Source organism: Epargyreus clarus, unplaced genomic scaffold (assembly GCF_041222505.1).
Source record: "Epargyreus clarus isolate Ecla_fem2 unplaced genomic scaffold, WU_Ecla_fem_2.2 ptg000027l, whole genome shotgun sequence".
Taxonomy (NCBI): Eukaryota; Metazoa; Arthropoda; class Insecta; order Lepidoptera; family Hesperiidae; genus Epargyreus; species Epargyreus clarus.
Genome location: NW_027332234.1, coordinates 2310973 through 2331423, shown reverse-complemented (window position 1 = coordinate 2331423; position 20451 = coordinate 2310973). Strand labels below are relative to the sequence as shown.

Genomic DNA, 20451 nt, shown 5'->3' with positions numbered 1-20451 from the left:
GGGGTATCATGTATTACACTTCTAAGAGCTGAATGGACGTAAATTATAAGATAGATTTTACACATGACACATCATTTTTAGAGGAATCATATTATTATAGTGATATCGATCGGTGCCCACTGGGGAAGGGTGCGGTAACTTCAGGAGCGACAACTTTAAGGGGTTGGTTACAGATGTCCATGGCCGGGAGTGATGAGGTGAACTTCCGGCTCGATTACTATTTTTTAATGATCTTATATTATTTACTAAAAGAGGAAACTTCATTTATAGAGCAGCCTGTTTATAGACGAAATTTACAGATACTCTCACCATCTTTTAGAAGACAACGCACGCGTGTTGAGATTGGACAAGGCGAAATCAAAACAGAAACAATAATTTATCCTCCTAATCTATTTGCAAGGAAGCTGAAGTATCTATTGAAACTGAAAGAGAAAATGCAGAACGCTTTAATATAAGAATGTATAATATGCTTTTTTGTTTCTTTGCCTGTACAAATACATTAATTATACTTACCTTAGTAGCTGGTATCCGCGACTTCGTACGCGCAGGCCATAAAATCATTCTATTGTGTAAATTTCATGGTTCTAGTTTTGGTAGGTTAGACCAAGCGGTGATAAGTTAAACTTTTTCGAAGCGTAGCAATGTTAAGGGGAGGCTCGTGTGTTGTCAAGTAATGCACTATGACCGATCTCGGATAAAATTTCTTCATTTGGGATTGATTACGGAGGCACGGGCACCAGTGACAATTTACAATCACATACCTACTCGTTTTCTATTGTACGCTGCCTCCACAACCAATGGAGTTTTTACTTGATTATCTATTGTATATAGGTGTTGTTTGTAAGTAACTGTTAAAGTCATACCTACATTGCTGTCCGTATTTTATTGTAATTGTATTTAAGGTTTCACTAGGTACTAGGCACTTTTGTGGTTAAATAAGCGCCGCTGCTACAATTAATTTAACGGGAGTGGAAAATTTTAATCTATTTTATTTTTATGTAAGTATGACTATAAACTGTTGTATGACTTAACGAATTATATAAAAAAAAACTTTATTTAAATGCAAAGTGATTTCTGTTTTAATAAATAAATTAAAATTAAAATGAATACATTTTAACCTTTACTTAGTTGTACAATACGTTTCTAACCTCAAAACAGTGGATATAATTACTAATTAGTTATAGAATATTGAGCTTGACATGTTTTGTGGTAATAATGCTATTAAAATGATGCAGTTAACGTATTTTATTGTACATGTATTTCAGTTTCAGCTCGGCAGGGATTGCGGCTGCAGTAATCCAGAAGCGGCCACAATTAAATTAAATGTACTGCAAAAATGTTTCAATGTATTGTTTCATTATAACGCATCGGATTGCATGTCGTTGCATGCAATGATAGCGTTATTTGCATTATGAGTAGAAGCTTTATATATCTACTTATGGTGGATATTGATTTATAATTAGTTCCAGGTAAAGAACAACAATTGATTCATATTATATCTACATATAACTTTATATAATGATAATATTGATATAATAAGTCTAATATTAAAACTATCTACGAGTACTGCATCTATAATAATAAACGCTATAATAAACGCTTTCTACACTCACAGCCCCACACTAGGATTCCCTGTGTCGTGGGTGCCATGGACACACACATAGACAAATACACAAACACCCAGAGCCAGAAACAGAAATCTAAATTTATCATTTAGATATCTGTCTGGCCGGGGATCGAACCCGGGACCCTTTGCGCGTCAGACAGGAATGGTGGCCGCTCCACCACGCGGGTCGTCACTTCTCTGCACCTTTATCCCAAAAGTATCTATCCTCCTCTGCGTTTAAAGAAATCAAATGAGGTCTAAGATCACAATTATGTTAAAGAATAAAATTCGTAAAGTTAGTATTCTGGCTAATTTATTCAATATTCATTCATTTACAACTCTATTTGAATGTCAACAATATACCATCGATTCGGATGGTGTTTTGGCTGACAGAGATCGCAATTGGTTTGCTTAGGCTGTAATAACCATTGTCCCTGTAGTTCCGGGACTAGAATAGGGCTACGGTATCCCCTCCCTGTCGTAAGAGGCGACTAAAAGGGGGCTTCCGGGGTTGCGGGCGGCAAGATTGGGAGGTCGAGCCGTCCGGTAAGTAACTCCGGGAAGGACGGCGGTGTGTGTGGTCGCATATCGTCGTAAACACCAGAAGGTGTGGCGAGTCCTGGAGCTCACCTGGGTGGAGCCCGAAGGGGCAACGCGTTCAGAGGAATCCGGTTGCGTTCCGTAGGAGATCCCGGACTCCTCTTGGCAACGTAGAGGACGGCCACCGGGGGGGTTTTAGTGCGGTAAAAATCCCACATAACCCTGTGTCGCTCCCACGGCACCGGGTACCTTTTGAACCTGTGTGTCCCCCTCGTTAACAAAAACAAAAAAGCTGTAATAACCACATCATACAGTACGTATATAATATGTGAGGATTTTGTGTAGAGTCAACTTTCAGTTTAAACAGCTTTATTATTTTATTTTATATTTTTAAACTCAATTACAATTTTTCTTTTTATTACCAATATTTTCGTCTGCGATATCTATTTTATTGCAAATATATACTTGATTTTAATACAATTGTGAATACTACTTATCTATGGTGAATACAGGGAACTTACAAAAATTGCTAGAGAAGAAAAATAAAAGTGGGTAGTAAAATAAGAATTTTAAAAGCGAGCTGCTCTGTAGATTTCAGATAATATAAATAAGTAGAAAATTCCTGCTGCGTCCGGGAAGGATATTATTGGATATTGGTTCTATCGCGATGCGGGTATATCATCTCAGTTTACTTATAACCTGGATTCTTGAACATGAATTTTATAATACGTACGGAGGAACAAAGAAAACATTATTTACTTATTATTCTTTTGATGCGCACTATGAAGAATTTAATATAAGTTCAAATGTGATATTAACCTGACGAGTCAGCTTGGTGGATTTTTAGAAGTAGGTTGAGGAGGTAATGATGTGTTAGATCGGAAGTAAGCCAACGCCTCGCAGAATTATGTTTTGAAGCACATATAGGTACCTAAAGTGACTTGAGTGCGATGGTAGATGGTAGAAATGTTTATTTGGGATTTAAAATTATATGTGCACCACTGAACAGCCGCCGATATTTAAATTATATTAAAATAACTTCGTTCATTTTAAATTTGATTAGAGTATAGTTCGCGTAAATCTAGAAATCTAAATATAGAAATGAATTGCGTCGCCATAGCAAATTGAATCGCAACAACTTCAGAGCGGGCAACCTGCGGGAACCTGCTCGCAACAACTTCAGAGCGGGCTAGCAGTTTGGCGCGAACTATACTGATAGTTGTGACGTTGATGGCGCCGCAGTTTAACGACAGAGTTCTATTACCCTTACTCTATACAGGGTGAATTTTTCAAACGGGCCTTCAGGGCCAAATCCGAAACTATAAGGATTAGCGAAAAATGCTGTAAGGAGTTACGAGGCCGATTTTGATAAAAACTAAAACTGCATCATTAGTTTTTTAAAATATCTTTTTCCTTAGCCGGGAATCGAACGAGTTCATTTTGAAAAAAATACACCTCTATATTATTCCACGGATTCCAAGGATCAAATTCTGGGAAGTAATGTTATGTGACAAATTAAAGGAAAAGGAAAATTTTGAAGAAAATACATATTTTTCCATACATTGCCATACTACTCCTTAAGGATTATACATAACAAATGATTTATGTATAATTCTTTAGAAACATACGTAAGTCATACCATTGAAGAAATTGTTGGTTAATCAACTAATTATTCGATCTTATAACCGTGACATACGGCTTAGTATGAGAAAGTAATAGTTTGGCAAGTAAATTACCGCCGTTTTTAGGATTTATTTTTTAATAAAAATAGATAAGTGATTAAATAGTAAATTGTTATTGTTTGTTGTTTATAACTACGTTTCAACAGTAAATATGATTTTCTATATCTCTTTGTTTAGTTATCACTCGGATTTGACTCGAAAAAGACATTCTCGCAAATTGGCAATTTTACATCTGTATTAAACGAAACTCCGCCCATAGCAAGTTAAATCTATTATAATGGTCCTAAAAGTAACCTTAATTAAGTCGGACATAAAAACATAACTTCTTGAACAACAATGCGTCCATTTCGAATGATTTGAAACATTGAGCCAAAAAAAATGTTAATACGCGAAATGTTTAAATTGATGAATGGCGGGAACTTAACTGCCAAATTAATATGAAAAAATTTGTATTTTCTTAAAATTGAGGCTTTTCCTTTAGTTTGTCATTTATCATTACTTCCCAGATTTTGATCCTTATAAGCAACACTATCAGATAGTGGAATAATATAGAGGGTGTATTTTTTTTTCAAAATGAACTCGTTCGATTCCCGGCTAGGGAAAAGTTATTTTAAAAAAGTAATGATGCAGTTTTAGTTTTTATCAAAATCGGCCTCGTAACTCCTTTCAGCATTTTTCGCTAAAGCTTATAGTTTCGGATTTGGCCCTGAAGGCCCGTTTTAAAAATTCACCCTGTATAACCAATTCCAAATCGTAACAGAATTATTAAATATAAATAATATAATTCAGTTTTTTAACGACGTTATTAAAAACGTAACCGAAATATGTCGAAAAAAATAATAACGAAATTATTTACAACTTTGAAAGTAATTCTATTATATCAATATCCTTTGTTTTTTCTCATTCCATTACATAATTCAAAAAACTCCTCATCTATCTACCTTCTGTTTGCATCGCGAATAGTTGTCAGAATGCAAATTCTGTGCTAAATCTCTTTGTTCGGGCGTAGTTTCAGAACATTCATTATATACGACTCTCTGACCTTTGTTACCGACGATGGAGATTAAGTGCTTTAAAGTCATCCCCGGCAAAACTGGAGCAGTTTAGCAAAAACAGCAGCAGGATCGGAAAGTCCTAAAATTGAACTGAAACTCGATCCTGAGAACTATACCGATTTGATGTTTAGGAAGTACGCATTTTGCTGTGAAAAGATATTTTGTATTTGTAGGTAAGTTTTAATTAATTTCAAAGAACTATTCTATTTTATATGTTATGTTTAGGCTTGTCATGGGACAATACAATTTTAGATCTCGGGAAAAGTATTTTAGAAGCGATACACTCCAAATTGAATTTGGTTGAGCTGTTTTGGAGATTATCGTGTATTGTAATACAGAGCTAAAATAATACAGGGCTAAAAACTGTCTTCCGAGATAAAAATATTTTTATCAATAATTACTTAGCATACAAAAAGCTATTGTAATATAAAACACAATTTATGTAGCGTAAAGCTTAAGTTTCTAGATTTATACTTTCCTTAATCCGCATGTTTTACGAGTACGACTCTACGACACTTAGGTAAGTCTTAAGTTTTAAATTGAGAATTATGATAAATTACATTGAACAATCCATTTTATGAAAAGACTGTAAAGTCCGTGTTCAGCTCAGACTGTATAAATTCTTTTGAACATTCATTTGTCCAGTATTCTAGGCACTAAACTATAATGCCCTAAAGTATTCTAACTAATTTTATTTACACAATAAAGCTAGTGTTTACTAGCGTTGGCTGTAAAATTTTAGATCAAGGAATTAGTTTGCTGGCTGTAAAAAAATCTCACAGCAATTTTATTATTGCAACTTAGCTAATACTTACCCTTAAGACTATAAGCACGCGTCATGTGTAGGAATATTCTTGATACATATGTGTAGTTAATAATATTGATCATACTTTAATATAGTTAATGTAAGTAGGTACTTGCACTGCACATGTATCACCACACATCCAGCAGATATATAATATATAGGTATATAGAGGATAACGTTCCCGACTTTAATGATGATCAATTTATTTCAATAACCCACGGAGAGGGACATAGATGAACTTAAAATACAGACTTGACCGTATCTTTTTATATATTTTTCATTTATTTTCGTAAGACAAACTTATAATTCTTATTCATAGTAATGGATCTGTAATTGGTTCAGATAGGGTTTGTATGTTAACGATCGTGGACCATTTAAATGTAGTCATGTAATTTTGGATATATCCATCTCATTAGCAAGTTTAATTGGAACAATATTAATTATTTAATTACATCAGAAGTTACAAGACAACAATGTTAACGCTTTTCAGCCGATCTTCAGTTGTTTTATTATACAACCAATTGACGGTAGATGGTGTACATAGCATCATTGACCGGCTATTAAATATTGCATTACTAATATTTAAGGTCAGTTCTGGCAAATAAACTATTCTTTGCGCAAACATATTGCACGCATGTGCACGCGAAGTTCGATAGATCATTTTATCGGTTTTTTGCGGCTATTACGGTAATACTCTTTTAACATGTGCTGACCACAAGCAGCGACTGCTCTTCCATATTATTTTTGCAGAGCAGCGAGGTATAAAACGAAACCCTGGGAGAACAGTTCTGTAGTTTAGTGTCGTTCGCATCTATATTAAGATCAGCTTCTATTGGCCTCGTATCACGATGCGCGCGCTCACACCCACCGCCCGCCGAATAAAAACCAAACGTAGTACATATTATATTTTTCTTCAACGAATTCGAAATCCGAAATCCCGTAGCGGGCACTCGCAACAAATTCCGTGATCCTCACATAGAATGGTAAGTCAATTTTTGGTCGTGGTCAGCTGTCACTCGATAATAATAAACTCGAAAATAGATCAGATTTGATCTTGAAACGTTTTCTGTTGCCCTCAGTGAATAATCGTAAATTCGCGTAACAGTATACCGTAACTGTGTCCTAATCGGATGTTTGTTTCCAGTTTGTGAAGTGAATACGAAGTGTTAAGTTCATATCGAGGACAAATCGAGCAGAATGAAGTTTACTATTGATGTATTGGGGATATTTCTGAAAGTAGTCGTTAGGGTAAGTGTTTCGATGGCGGTCTACTAACTTGCAAGTGTGTTGCGCGATTTCATTCGTAGTGCGGTTACTAATATTGTTGCCAAGAAAGTTAGGTCGCTCATCGTAATCTTTGATATTAATAATCATTCATGAATTCATAATTTTCGGCGTCATCTGAAGCTACGAGTACGTTGGTCCATAACTCCGTAACCAGCTGTTTTCCTGTTTACGCAATCAAGCCCTGTTGTCTTCTTGTTACTGGATGTTTGTCTGTATTATATCAAAGAAGAATTGGTCCCCACTTTTCCCTCACATTTTTGTTTATTTTTCTTTTAAAGTTACTTACTTGGACAATGGAATAAAAGTATCAAAGTGTGCAAGTATATTAGAAAAGACACACACATTAAAATCAATGATACTTTAACGTTCGGAAAGTGTAAGTTTTATCACAGGTATCATCTTCCGCACTGATTATGATGGCAGAAGTTCAATTACATCAATCTTTCACTTAGCAGCAGTAGTATCGCCGATTTTCCTAGTTTCAATCCGGAGAAAGTAAACAACAAAAATTGTAGCAGATGTAGATGCACTACGTCAGTACTACTGGGACTGAGACTGAAATAATTGTAGATATACGAAAAAGTCTAGTGGAGATATATGACATTTTAGTGGATATCTTATTCTGCACTTAGATTCTTCTTATGTTTGATTAGGTAGACACTAGACATTTCAATACAGTACTCGATACTTCATTATCCACTACTAAACTAAACACTACGATTGTTTGACGCGAAGAATATTAATATATTATTACAAGGACGACCTTCGCCGAAATAAATATTTTTTGTAGTCAAACCACGTGCGAATACGATAGGCACTTGTTGAACAAAAATATTAATAGCGAAAATATTCATGGAATATAATTGTGTTATAAATAACACATTAGTATTATAAGGGTTATAATAAGGGTTAAGAACGTCAGTGATTGATAAATTTTGTCTAAATTAATCACTGAAATTCTGATTAATGATGAATGTTTTGTCTTTTTTACTACGTTAGTAATCAATGTGTTACTTACGCACCTATCTTTAAAGACTATTTTTACGTAATTTTTTAAATGCAAAAGCATTTATGGCGAAAATCCCAGACAGTGGTGCGGTCCCCTATAAGTATTGCAAAGCGAGGTGAATAAGCTAAAACTCCATATATAATTTGCTATGTAGTACATTAGTCAACATTAGATTTGACATTGAGAAAGGTATAAAAATATATTATCGTTACAATAGAGCATTCCGAAGGGATTCGCCCTAGCAAAATAAAAGATCTACTCTAAAGGAGATACGAGTACAAAGGGATGATTCGAGGCATCGCAAATCTTGTAGTATAGGTTCTTAATTTAATAGAACGTTTAGAGCATTCACTTACATTTATGTGCTTAAACTATCAAATTCGTTGTAATTATCCACAAAGAGACGCCTGTCTAATGCATGTTTGCAATTTAGACACTAAATAAAATCATTGTGAGTTTTGTACACAACATAATACTCGTATATATAATTCTTTAGATACTTTCTGAAAGTATCAGCATTTTTCTCGTCTCAGGTTAATTTAGTAGTGTTAATTACAAAGTGGACTATTGTTATTTATTTTCTTGTAATTCTGGCATAATGCCACGTACCTTTGCGTCAGCAGATCGTGTGGTATTAAAAAATAGAGTTGCCTAAACAGTATTTTGTAGAACTTGACGTTCATCAGATTTCTAAAAAAAATAAATAATAGTTAAAAAAAAACTAAAAAATACGCTTTTATAAAAAATTCGACCAAAAAATGAAAAATAAATAATAGTTTAAAAAAATACACTTTTTATAGAAAATCCAACTAAAAAATAGAATATATTTTTTTTTAAATTTGAATTAAGAATAGTGTAAATAAGATAAAAATATTTTTTATTGTAAAAAAAGCGTGGGGTGCATGGTGTCAATAGTTATAAATATTTTATTGATAGATATTGAGTAGAAGGATTATCATTTTGATAATATCTTAAAAAGCACCCCACGCTTTTTTTACAATAAAAAATATTTTTATCTTATTTACACTATTCTTAATTCAAATTTAAAAAAAAATATATTCTATTTCTTAGTTGGATTTTCTATAAAAAGTGTATTTTTTTAAACTATTATTTATTTTTCATTTTTTGGTCGAATTTTTTATAAAAGCGTATTTTTTAGTTTTTTTTTAACTATTATTTATTTTTCATTTTTTAGTGATTATTTTAGCGATTATTTTAACGATTATTACGTAGCGTATTATCAAGTTTATCTTTCGAATCAGCATCAGCACCTTTGCTTAGCAGTGCAAAAATGAATATTGGGTCATTGTTTAACACAGCTGTATGAAGTGGTGTTTTACATTGGTGTTTATTTTTATTGTTAACGTGAAAATCCTAGAGGAGTTGTTGAATGACATCCGAATTGCCAATGCTAACTGCTTTCTTTCATAATTTATACCATATCCCAGGTCCTCTATCTTGGATAAAAGTAATCACGGAAAAAGGATGATAGAGCATCTTTTAAAAACAGGCGCTGATGGCAATACTCAAGAGAAAAACGGTCAACTGCTTTACATCTAGCCATTTCAAAAGGACGTCGTCCAATCATCGATTTAATATTACAGCATGATGATGTTAATATCAAAAATAATTCTAGAATTTCTTCTCTTTGTGTTGCTGCTGCCTGCAGAGATTTTAAAACTGTTAGTAGTTTAATTAATTTTACAGCTCGAGTTAATAATATAAGTTGTGACTATGACGATGAGCTGAAATCATATATGCCTTTACATTTGGCAGCAAGAAATGGGAACAATGAAATAGTGGAAATCTTGTTAAAGGAAGGTGCAGATGTTGAAGTGCTGAATGAATAAGGATGATGAGACACCGCTTCATGATGCTATTAACAACGGACGCGTCGAAGTTGAGGTCAGGTCAGGTCAGGTCAGGTCAGGTCAGGTCAGGTCAGGTCAGGTCAGGTCAGGTCAGGTCAGGTCAGATCGGTCAGGTCAGGTCAGGTCAGGTCAGGTCAGGTCAGGTAAGGTTAGGTTAGGTGATCGGCGCGCCTGGTAGATTCCTTTATTGGTCTTAACGCAGACCTTCCGGGTCTCAGGAAAACAAAAATCGCTGATCCTGATTATCCTAGTAAGGATAACGGGTCAGAATGTTTAAAATATTGAATTGTCATCGGTCCTTAATAAGTATGCCAAATTTCGAGTTAATCCGACGTTTTGAAGGGGGTTAAAATCATGTTCAAAGATTCCGTTACATACTAACATACCAACATACCAACATACATACGTCTGAAGCTAATAAAAGCGTATTAATAAGAGATAATTGTTAGGAGGATACAAAATTATTTGCAGTTTAGTCAGGTTATATCGATAATTATGGACGGATTCCGACCTACAGAAAAATTAAATAGTCTAAAGAGTTGATAAAATTTGTCTTTAGTTTTCATAGGGATGTGTACCATTCATATTAAGGACATATTTTATAAAAAAAAAAAAACACTTCAAAACGTGCAGTCCATATTGTGATGAGTTACAACACGGAAAATCGTATTCGCATTAGTCAATTATCTAAAAAAATATTAAATAAAAAAATAAGCGGACGTCGCAATTGATTAGTAAAAACTAACAGTCAATTTTTAATTTTGATTCAATAGAATAGATACCTACAAAAGATATGAAAACATTGTTTCATTTTTGGCGAAAGAACAATTACTACGTAGTAACCGACTATTTCAGGCTATGTACCTACTAAGTTATACAGACTTACATGTGTATTGGGTTTAGACGACAATGTTACAGAACAAAACAAAGTTACCCAACTGTGACCGCGGACCAACTCGGGCGATTTGTGAATGTGAAATTGGGACTCGGAACTTACTCTGTACTGAATACTGATACTATGTTGCTACCCGTAACTGACTTTGTATTGGGAACATTTTACGACTTATTTATATAACGATAATCCAACAGATGGAGAACATTTTAAACCATCACGTCCAGTTGATATTATTGGATAGCAGTTTTTAAACAGTGTCGACGGCCTTATGGTCCACTTAATAACATCTCACATGGAATGGTCCCTCAAAAGCAGTTTCCACAATCAATCCGTAATGGGGCATGGTGGTAGGACTAAAACCTAGTGAAGCCTACAACCCAGGCGAAAAATCTGTGCTCAGCAATGGAAGTTCCATTTAAAATTTGAAAAAAATAATCCTAAAGCATTAATTTAACAAGTAATAACGCACGTATTTTTTATCCTCAATATCTGTAATGATTCCGAGGTCGCCCCGTTCCTAGGCGAACTAAGCGACCTCTTAGGGCACTTATATGCCACCGATGCAAAAATCTGCCGCGCTCCCCTGTTTCTACCAATGTTAATTTTTGGTTTAGCAACTCTACTTGAAACATTTTTTTTAGTTTTACCCTCCCATAGCACGAAGATGTTATCTTAAAAGGGCACCGTTCAAGTCTCTCTGTTAGGGCGCCAAGAACTCTTACCCTTAAGAAGCTCTTACCGTAGCTGAATCTATTGCAAATGAGCTTGAGATTTTTCCGTCACTACTCCTAACAAACCTTGTCTTTACATAAGCCTCCTGATTTATTTAAATTTGGTTTTAAAACGCAATAACTACTCACGTGAGATGCCAAAAACCCATACTCATGCACTTACCCACATATAACATAAAACATCTAGAATTTAATCAGTAACTATTTGCTTTCCTGTGTTATTCTTGCCAGTTTCTGTTAGTTGGATTGGTAATGAGTGTACGAGTTAGCTAACGACTGTTTATCGCAGTTCGTTCTCATTACCGATCTTTGCAGAAGCTTCAACGAATACGCTTAGATACGGCAAATAGAATTTCTCCGTGTTTAAGATTAGTTCGCTCTTAATTGCTCAGTCTTTATGTTCAACGATTATTCTAATTGACTTAAAGCTTGGGATGAAGTTCTCTAAGTATTCTTTATTTTTTATTTATTTCAGTAATTATTCTAATTGATTTAAAGCTTAAGGCGAACTGCTATCTCCTTCATTTTGTTATTTATTTAAGTGCTTATTCTAATTGACTTATAGGATAGTTTAAGATGATTCTTCCTTCTCGATCGTTATTTTTTATTTCTTCTTAAAGGTTGTGTTAACTTCACTTGTATGTTTGGAACTGTCGTTCTAGGGACCATCATAATCGGAACAATCTCGATTCGATCATAAAAAGAGTTGTAAATAAAATTATGTGTGTTGTGATTGCCTTGTAAATAAAATACATAAGAATATTTAAGGACTACTCGTATTTCATGATAGACTCATGTCATGGAAAAGCTAAACTGTGACGTAAATACGTGACTTGCATAAGAGAATTTGTTAAAACAAATTTCAAACTAGCGCATTGCCTCTATCTTTTAAAAGGAGTTCCAGTTTCATCGGGAACCACCTCTGCAATTGATCTGCTATTTTACACGCAACGATGTCGGAAGAATATAAACACACGAGAGTAAAAATGACGCGTTTTGACAAACTTTATTTAATATTTCAAAAATAATAGTTAATTGAGGCGGTACAATCCACTATGGTTGAACCCCGAGGAACCACCGCCACCACCATTTCTGACTTGTTTTATTAATAATAATAAAATTATTTAATTAGATAAGTGCTCCTATCACTACGATATCACTTATTAGTCTTATTACTAAATTTAAAATAATATGTCTCTTTTTTACTAGTTTTATATTTTATTTGACACTGACTTACGTTATACCTATTTATGTCTCGTTTAATATACTTTGGAGAAATAACTCTATAAAACGAATACTATTTTTTTTTTTTTATAATATAAGAGTAGCAGACGAGCATGCAGTCCACCTGATGGTAAGTGGCTACTGCCGCCCATGGACATCTGTAATCAACCCCAGATAGGATTAGATATTCCTACCTGAGGTCGGCCACAGATGCGCCGCTACCCCTGAGGACTAAGCTGGAACGCCTCGGAAAAGTCTGTCTCCCTTACCACACCCTTCAAACCGGAACACAGCAGCGCTTAACACTGCTGTTATTAGGTAGAAATAGGTGTGGCGGTGGTGCCGCCGGAGTCGAACCACAAAGGGTTCTACCACCTTATCATAATAATTATTTATAAAGGCGCGTGTTTTCACGATTTTCTACCCGTATGAATTCAGCGCCCGTCACCCGTTGAGCGGGTGTATAAACATTTCCACTACGACCGAAACTAAATTTGACAAGTTGCGAGGTGACTAGGCTTTGGAAGATAACTTCTCTCTCGAATTTTGGAAATTCAGTTACGACCACGATCCAGCTAGAAAATGTAGGTTTAGCTTTTAGTTGCTTCTATTTTATTCACATTAGTATACCGAAATGCTTCTTGATAGATAAGAAACGATTGGATTTTTTACAAAACTGTGAGTACTTTAAAAATTAACCATTTTCCAGTTTATTTGTGCGTGTCTGCATGTATGTGTGTATGTTATGTACTTATATTATTTCCGTCATATCTTTTGACTTCGAGAGAGCCGTAGATAGAGCGTATTTTTTCAATTTTGCAATTTAATCTTTATTTCGATGAATGAAATGTACAGTTTAGAAGGATTCCTGAAAACCAGATTTTCATTTCCCGATTACAAGCGGAAAATCAATTTAGCAATATACAAAAAGGGATTTTTATTTCATTCATCGAATTGAAAAATTCGAATTTCATTCAGGTTTTATTAACTGCGTACTTCCATTAAGTTTTTTATATCTTTGTTTTCGTGCATCCACTGTATAAACAAGTACGCTCGAATGTATTTTTAGACGGATCTGTTTATCAATACGCTTACGTTTCGTTATTTTTGTTTGCGTTTATTTTCTTTGCACATAGAAACAGATCATTCTACTTTCAACATCAACTCTGCTTAAAAATGAGCATGCAACATGTACAACGAGAAATTATTGAGAATATGTAAACGTATTAACCTGTTGTAATAATATTAAGTGTTATAAGCAGAAAAGAATAAAATAAGAGTACTAAAATATATAAATAAACTTTATAAAGTATCAAATTTGCATTACTTTATATAAATACTATACTCTTTACACTATAGTTAGCTTTTTGTTCAGTTTAAGTATAATAAAATAAGCATAATAATAAGCAGTTCTGCGTTTCTCTGGAAAGGGATGTCGGCTGACTTAAGTCCACCTCTTTCTCAGGACCTATTAATGCATCTTTGATCAATTCTACCCGAGTAGGTTCCTGCTCTATATTGAGCTGGTTACAAATGTCTATAAGCGACAGTGACCACTTACTGTCAGGTGAATTAAACGAACTTTCTCGTTACCCCAACTTGATATAAAAAAACAACTACAATGCCGAAGGCAACAATGTTTTTTAATAAAATTAGCTCAAAAATTGTATCAATAATACACACCAGGATTGAAATTTTACGCTCCAGAATTTTCAGTATCAAGCGAATCACTTTACTTCGTACAGTGACACTTAAAAAGTAATAAATCCGAAGCGCATTTATTGCAACTCTATTCAAGTATTCTGGGTCAAATATACGGGCTTGTTTGCCCCATATAGGGTTGCTACATTATATTTTAAAGTGAGACTCGGAAACTCAAGCTGGGAGGCATCTAGTTAGAAATTTGCAATACGAGAGGAGAAGCAGTTGCAAATGTGTTACCGCATACTGTTTTTGACGGGGACACGATCGGATTTCGTAGCAGAAGTTTCGGATTTTTCTGGAAGTTCTACGCTACGTCAATGTTTTTGTAATTTATATTACGACCTGATAAAACAACATTGAGATTATTTTTTTAATGGGCTTAAAATGTTATGAAACGAGTTTGATTGAAAATTTAATTGAAATACATAAGTGAAATGTGTTATATTGTCAATTCTTAGGCAGGCTATAGCCTAAAATAGATGTTCGTAGCAACACAGGAAATACCCGAATTTACGGATGAAATTTTGTCGAACAAAACAAAAAAAATATTTGTGTGAATGAATGAATGAATATAGTTAATTTTTCTCACAATTAAGGTTCGTCATAATTATATACTGGCGGTTGGCTACAGTTAATATTTTTTAGGTAATACATCTTTAAAAAGAAATCCGTCTTTATCACTGTTTTTGATTTTCCATTGCTAATATAAATTGTTTTATGCAAATTTTAAGTAACCATTAATTGCGTAGATTGTTTTAAAAGACCTGGGACTTTATCCGGAAAACGGCCATCGTATGGTAATCCCAAGTCCATATAAGTGCGGCTCGTACCGGGGATATTTTACCTGTAAACAACATTCCTGTCCAGGGACCCGGATAAAACTGGGCGTAAAATTTAAAATTAATTGCCCGGGGTGTGTCAACTTGGGGCACGATACGGTTATCGATCTATCGGTATTGTACTTAAAATGAGTAAACCTATATTTTCTAAAAAAACATAGCCCGTATTGCAAAAAATATATGCGAACCAAATACCTAAAAGTGCTTCAAAAATTTAAAATATATTTTTAATTGAAATTGATTGGAAAGGTGGTAGAATTAAAGTTCAACTAGGGTACTTATATACTGCTGCATCTATTTATAGAGTGTCGCATTTCTTTCTTTCTGCGGGTGAGGTGTGGATGGCGGCTGTTTTCCAAATAAGGGAACTATATGGGTCCTTAAGAGTAGCTAAGCATCTGTAATTGACGTCAAGCAAAACATCTGTTCGTAAAGGAGTTCGTTGTAGATGTCCGATGTCTATGGGCGGCTATGACCACCATCATATGTAGTACCTACTTGCTAGTTTTGTACTTAAATCCCATCCAGGATTGAAATATAATCTCTAGCCTCTTTTATGACAGTAGCAAAAGAGCTTGCATTTTGTCTAATGTTATGTAGTCACTGCCGCTCATGACACCTGTAGCCAACTTTTAATAAGATGAGGCTGTTATTTGAAATGCAAAGAGAGACTATGTAGAGTCTTTTTCTTCGAAGAGATTTCGTCGTGACGTCCTTAAAGGAGGCCTTAAAGGAATTAACTAGGTACGAAAATAAACATGATATTTCTAAGAAGTTAAGTATCTTTAATAAGTTCAAAGTAAAATTAGAGAATTCAAAGAAATGTTATTACAAAAGACTTAAATTTATTTATGCGAATCTAAATGATTATTATCTTTCTGCGATTAATTACAGTGAACGAATTCTTTGTTGTAAATTTAATTCCAAATCAGTGATCAAAAGAATTTACTACTTTGATACCTATTAAATTTTTAATATATTTTTAGTTCAGTTTAAATCTAATAAGTACAATTTTATTTTCACGTGACTTAAAAACTTAATCTATCATGAAAATCGCTAACTAAATCGTGAAGGTTTTTAAAACGAAAGCGAATAAGGAAGATATTTAATACTACTAATAAACTCCCAAACACTGTATGTAAACGACATATTTCCTTATGAAAAACTGTATTTATCTTATTTAATAAAATAAATATTGTAAACCAAAATGGCGGTATTTCTATTCACCACTCACACTTACACGTTTTCAATTATGTGTGAGCGCCAAACATTCGAATTTGGATTCCACCCTTCATTGTGACAAGCATAGAATAGTAAAGATTATTCACTCCTAACAAGAAAATGTACCCAGTTTTGAGAATTGAAATAGTTGCGTAAAAAAGTTTTGCCATGTCTCCGTGCTAACATGTCCCTAAAATATTTGAAATAATTATTTATTTATTATGTAAATTACGCAGTATTAGTTATTTATTCGTAAATTTTCTCAAAAAAATTTTTTATTTGTCAAGAATTTAAAAAAAAAAATAAGAATACTAATAAGCCGTTTTTGGCTTCATTCAATTTCAAGGCGGCGAAGTATCTTTACTAATATATGGTGACAAGTTACTAATTTTAAATTTTTGCCACAGATAAACAAAACGACGTTCGCGCCTCTCGTGGTGTCGACGTTGTTCATCCTGCTGACGTCACTGCTTGCCCACTGTGCGCGGCGACTGGTGCAGAAGATCATCAAGGAACCCTTCGTAAGGCTTCTCTTTGAAGAGGCCATCGCCGCAGCTGAGCTATGCGGGTGCTGTTTTGAACTTATTATTGGTAAGGATACTGTCTTAATATGAAAATTAATTGTAATGGGAAATTGAACGTAGTCTTTGTTTTTTGTTATTTTATGTTTAAACAAACTACAATTATAACAAATAAAAGCAAACTACCTTACACATGGTATTTGTTGTATACCTACCATACATAAGTATAGATACATCACCGCCTTGTAATTGAAGGAAACCATTAAATGACTTATACGGCTGACGATTCTGTCAGCCGTTTAATGGCTGTCACGCAGAATAATGCCGACATCCGCAGTTAAGACACGAAATCGAAGAAAAAGTGCGGGGAAATATTGTTTCATTAGTAAATGATCTAAAAACTACATTTCTTAATATTTTTCAAACACAAAAATAATTGACAGTGACAATTGTCAAAAGGATACATTTTTTTGTTAGGAGCGAGTAATCTTTATAGCAGTGTTGTTTTGAATCTCGAGAGATTTTCAAATACATAATTAAATCTTGTCGTTTAATAATCGCGTGATACTGTGGTCATATAGGTTCTATCTACTGGGTTCGATCCGACCATTTTAATAATGAATGTATAGATCACTCTAGTATCGTGGCATATGGTTGGGTGCGGTCACAAGGCGATTCATATATGTTGCTATCGCCCGTTAATAATCAATCTATTTAATGTTTGGCTTCCCAAAGATTTTAATTTGAAAATGTCTCTCTACTAGAAATTTTTAAAAATGGACATTTATTGGCAGAACTTAAATATATTTTATTATTAAAGGAAGTAAACGTTATCTTTTTTAACCGACTTCCCAAAGGAAGAGAGGTTATCTATTCGACACACACACACACATATATATATATTTATTTTATTTTTTATTTTTTGTCATCAAACCTTGGGGTGAATACTCTCGGTAGTTTTAAATATTTTACTGACAGACATGAGCAGAAGGACCAACACTTTGATATTTTCAAAAGCACTCCACACTTTTTTTACAATTAAATATATCTTTTTTTGTTGTTAATACAATTTTTCATCAAAATTTTTCTAAGTTTATTTCATATTTTTTAGTTTGATTTCTATAAAAGCGTGTACTTTAGTTTTTTAAACTAAGTATATTTATTTTTTATTTTTTAGTTAAATTTCTTAAAAAAGCGAGTTCTTTAGTTTATTTAATTATTATTTATTGTTTTATTTATACTGCTGTTCACATTAAGCATCCACAAAGCGCCATAATTATAAGGATGTATGTTGATCTCTTTCTACTGAAAAACGGAGTAACTCACTGACAAACATACAAGTGAAGCTAATATAAAGCGTGTAAAAAAAACTCAAATCAAATTCTTTGGCTGATATCATATTAAGGTACAGAAAGCAATTCCAAAGCTTTTATATAATAAATGTAAAACCCATTTCATTTCAAGATTAGTTCCATTTATCCAATTGTTTTAATAATTTTAAGAATAATAATAAAAGTGATCTTATGAAACATTACTCTAGGGAACCAAAAAAATCTCTAGAAAAGAGACTAACGCTTCAATTTTCTTAGCGTAATGAATTTGCTAGCAAATCACTGTTAGGGGATTTTCTTCAAATAATGCGTTTTTCCAACTCTTGCTTAAAATTTAATCAGCAATTTATAATCTTATAATTCCCGTGAAACAAATTTATTCCCGATCCAACTTTGCAGTCGTTCTCCCGGGTCTCACATAATACTATTCACCCCGATGGAATGGATGTTCCCGGAATAATTATGTGGTAATAACGTAGGGAATTTTCCCGGAAAGAGCTTGACGCCCACTAACATAATTATAATTATGCTTTAGAACTTAATTTAGTTACACAGAATCGCTTTAAGGAAAGCCAATTAGCGTATCCTTTCGTCAAGGTCTGAGTAAGGCAGAAACAGAATTTATTTTTGTAAATGAATTTTGTTATTCTTAAGAGAGAAATGTTGCTTATTAAGATTTATATTTTGACATAATTATATTCTGAAAATAAGGTTATTTTTAAATAGTTTCCAGTGAATTATGGTAAATATAGAAACGTAAAAAAGCGTAATAAAAATGTGGTGTTTGGATATTTTAAAGTAGACCTTTTATTAGTTAAAAATATATTATTGATTGGCTACTGTCTAAACAAAAACATTACATAAATTACATGTTGAAAGTTTTCACAACATCTTATAAAGTTAGAGTCGCTAGATGGCGTTGTGTGTCGATATGGTACGATCATTACGCCATTGGCACGAAAGTAAAACTGTAAAAATATAAAAATAAATCAACAAATAAAATTAAGGCTTCCGGGACAAGCGACAAACTAGTATTTGTAGCTATCAAAGGAAGCCTAGATCACAATATCTGATTTCTTAATGCTATTTACCTATTTTTACATTAAGAAAGCCAGTGACATTTTTAAAGTAACATTTAAAAGTTAAAACTACGATTAGAAAGGAAATGTACATGATACAGTAGGTATTCTCCCCTACGTCAGTAGGATAATATATCTATGGTATTCTCCATAAAAATGAGAAACCTACGGTGGTATTATGAAAGTAATTCTAAACGATTAAAATAATAGATTTATTCCCATGTATCTATGTGTTCAACGCAATTACATTGAAATCAAACTGATTTTTTTGCAATTATATTTTCATCTTCATTAAGTTTTTATATTCTTGTAGATGCTCTTAAGAGGTTAATATTGTGATTGTCGGTATGACAATTATTTTAAACACTGAAGGCTAAAAGACCATTCAAGATGTCGATATATTTTTATTTATATATATTAGAAGTGTAATGGACTAGATGACAAGGGAACTCTGGCTATAAAGTGCTAAAGAAGTAATGTGGGCCTCTACATATATTCAGGCGTTTTCGAAAATTGTAATTTTGACATATTATTTCTTTCTAAAATTTAATTATTTTATTATTTTACAGTGGCAGACAACTTTGGTGTCGCAACGTATGCGATTTTCCTGTTCGCGTTAACCATCTGGTGGTCGCTGAACTGGGGAGATGCGACTGCATGCCCCTACACTCATATAGAGGATATTATTGAAGGTAAACTATAATACAGAAGAATTTTATCAGAGATACTTATATAACCAAACTTATACACAATTGGAAAACTTGTCAGCAGGGTGCGTTGCGTGTATCTTGATATAAATGAAGCAATTCTTTTAGATATTTGTTACGAGTACTTTGAAAACCTTATCATCAAATTTTGTTACAACTAGTGACTACTTAGTATCTACATATTGTTTAGTAAATAAGTTTTTAAGTGATAATTTCGTACCAAACAAGAAGACAATATAATAAAGTAGTGATCGTTTTCAGGTGTAAATAGGAGTCCTACTATCTTTAATTTTTTTTATAATATAGAAGTAGCAGACGAGCATGCAATCCACCTGATGGTAAGT

The 20451-nt window shown here is 33.5% G+C and overlaps 1 protein-coding gene across 3 annotated transcripts in view; it reads left to right on the top strand.

Moving 5' to 3' along the window:
• Positions 1-6480: 6480 nt before the first annotated feature.
• AQP (aquaporin) overlaps positions 6481-20451 on the top strand; it is a 28239-nt gene continuing 14268 nt past the window's right edge. The window contains exons 1-4 of one of the 3 annotated variants that reach the window (XM_073088778.1): positions 6484-6671; positions 6833-6936; positions 16877-17060; positions 19970-20092. In XM_073088778.1, coding sequence (XP_072944879.1) covers positions 6886-6936; positions 16877-17060; positions 19970-20092 — 358 coding nt within the window. In that variant the 5' untranslated portion in view covers positions 6484-6671; positions 6833-6885. Of the gene's footprint in view, positions 6672-6832; positions 6937-16876; positions 17061-19969; positions 20093-20451 lie in introns of all 3 variants that reach the window. The other 2 variants (XM_073088780.1, XM_073088779.1) reach the window with 2 other exon arrangements.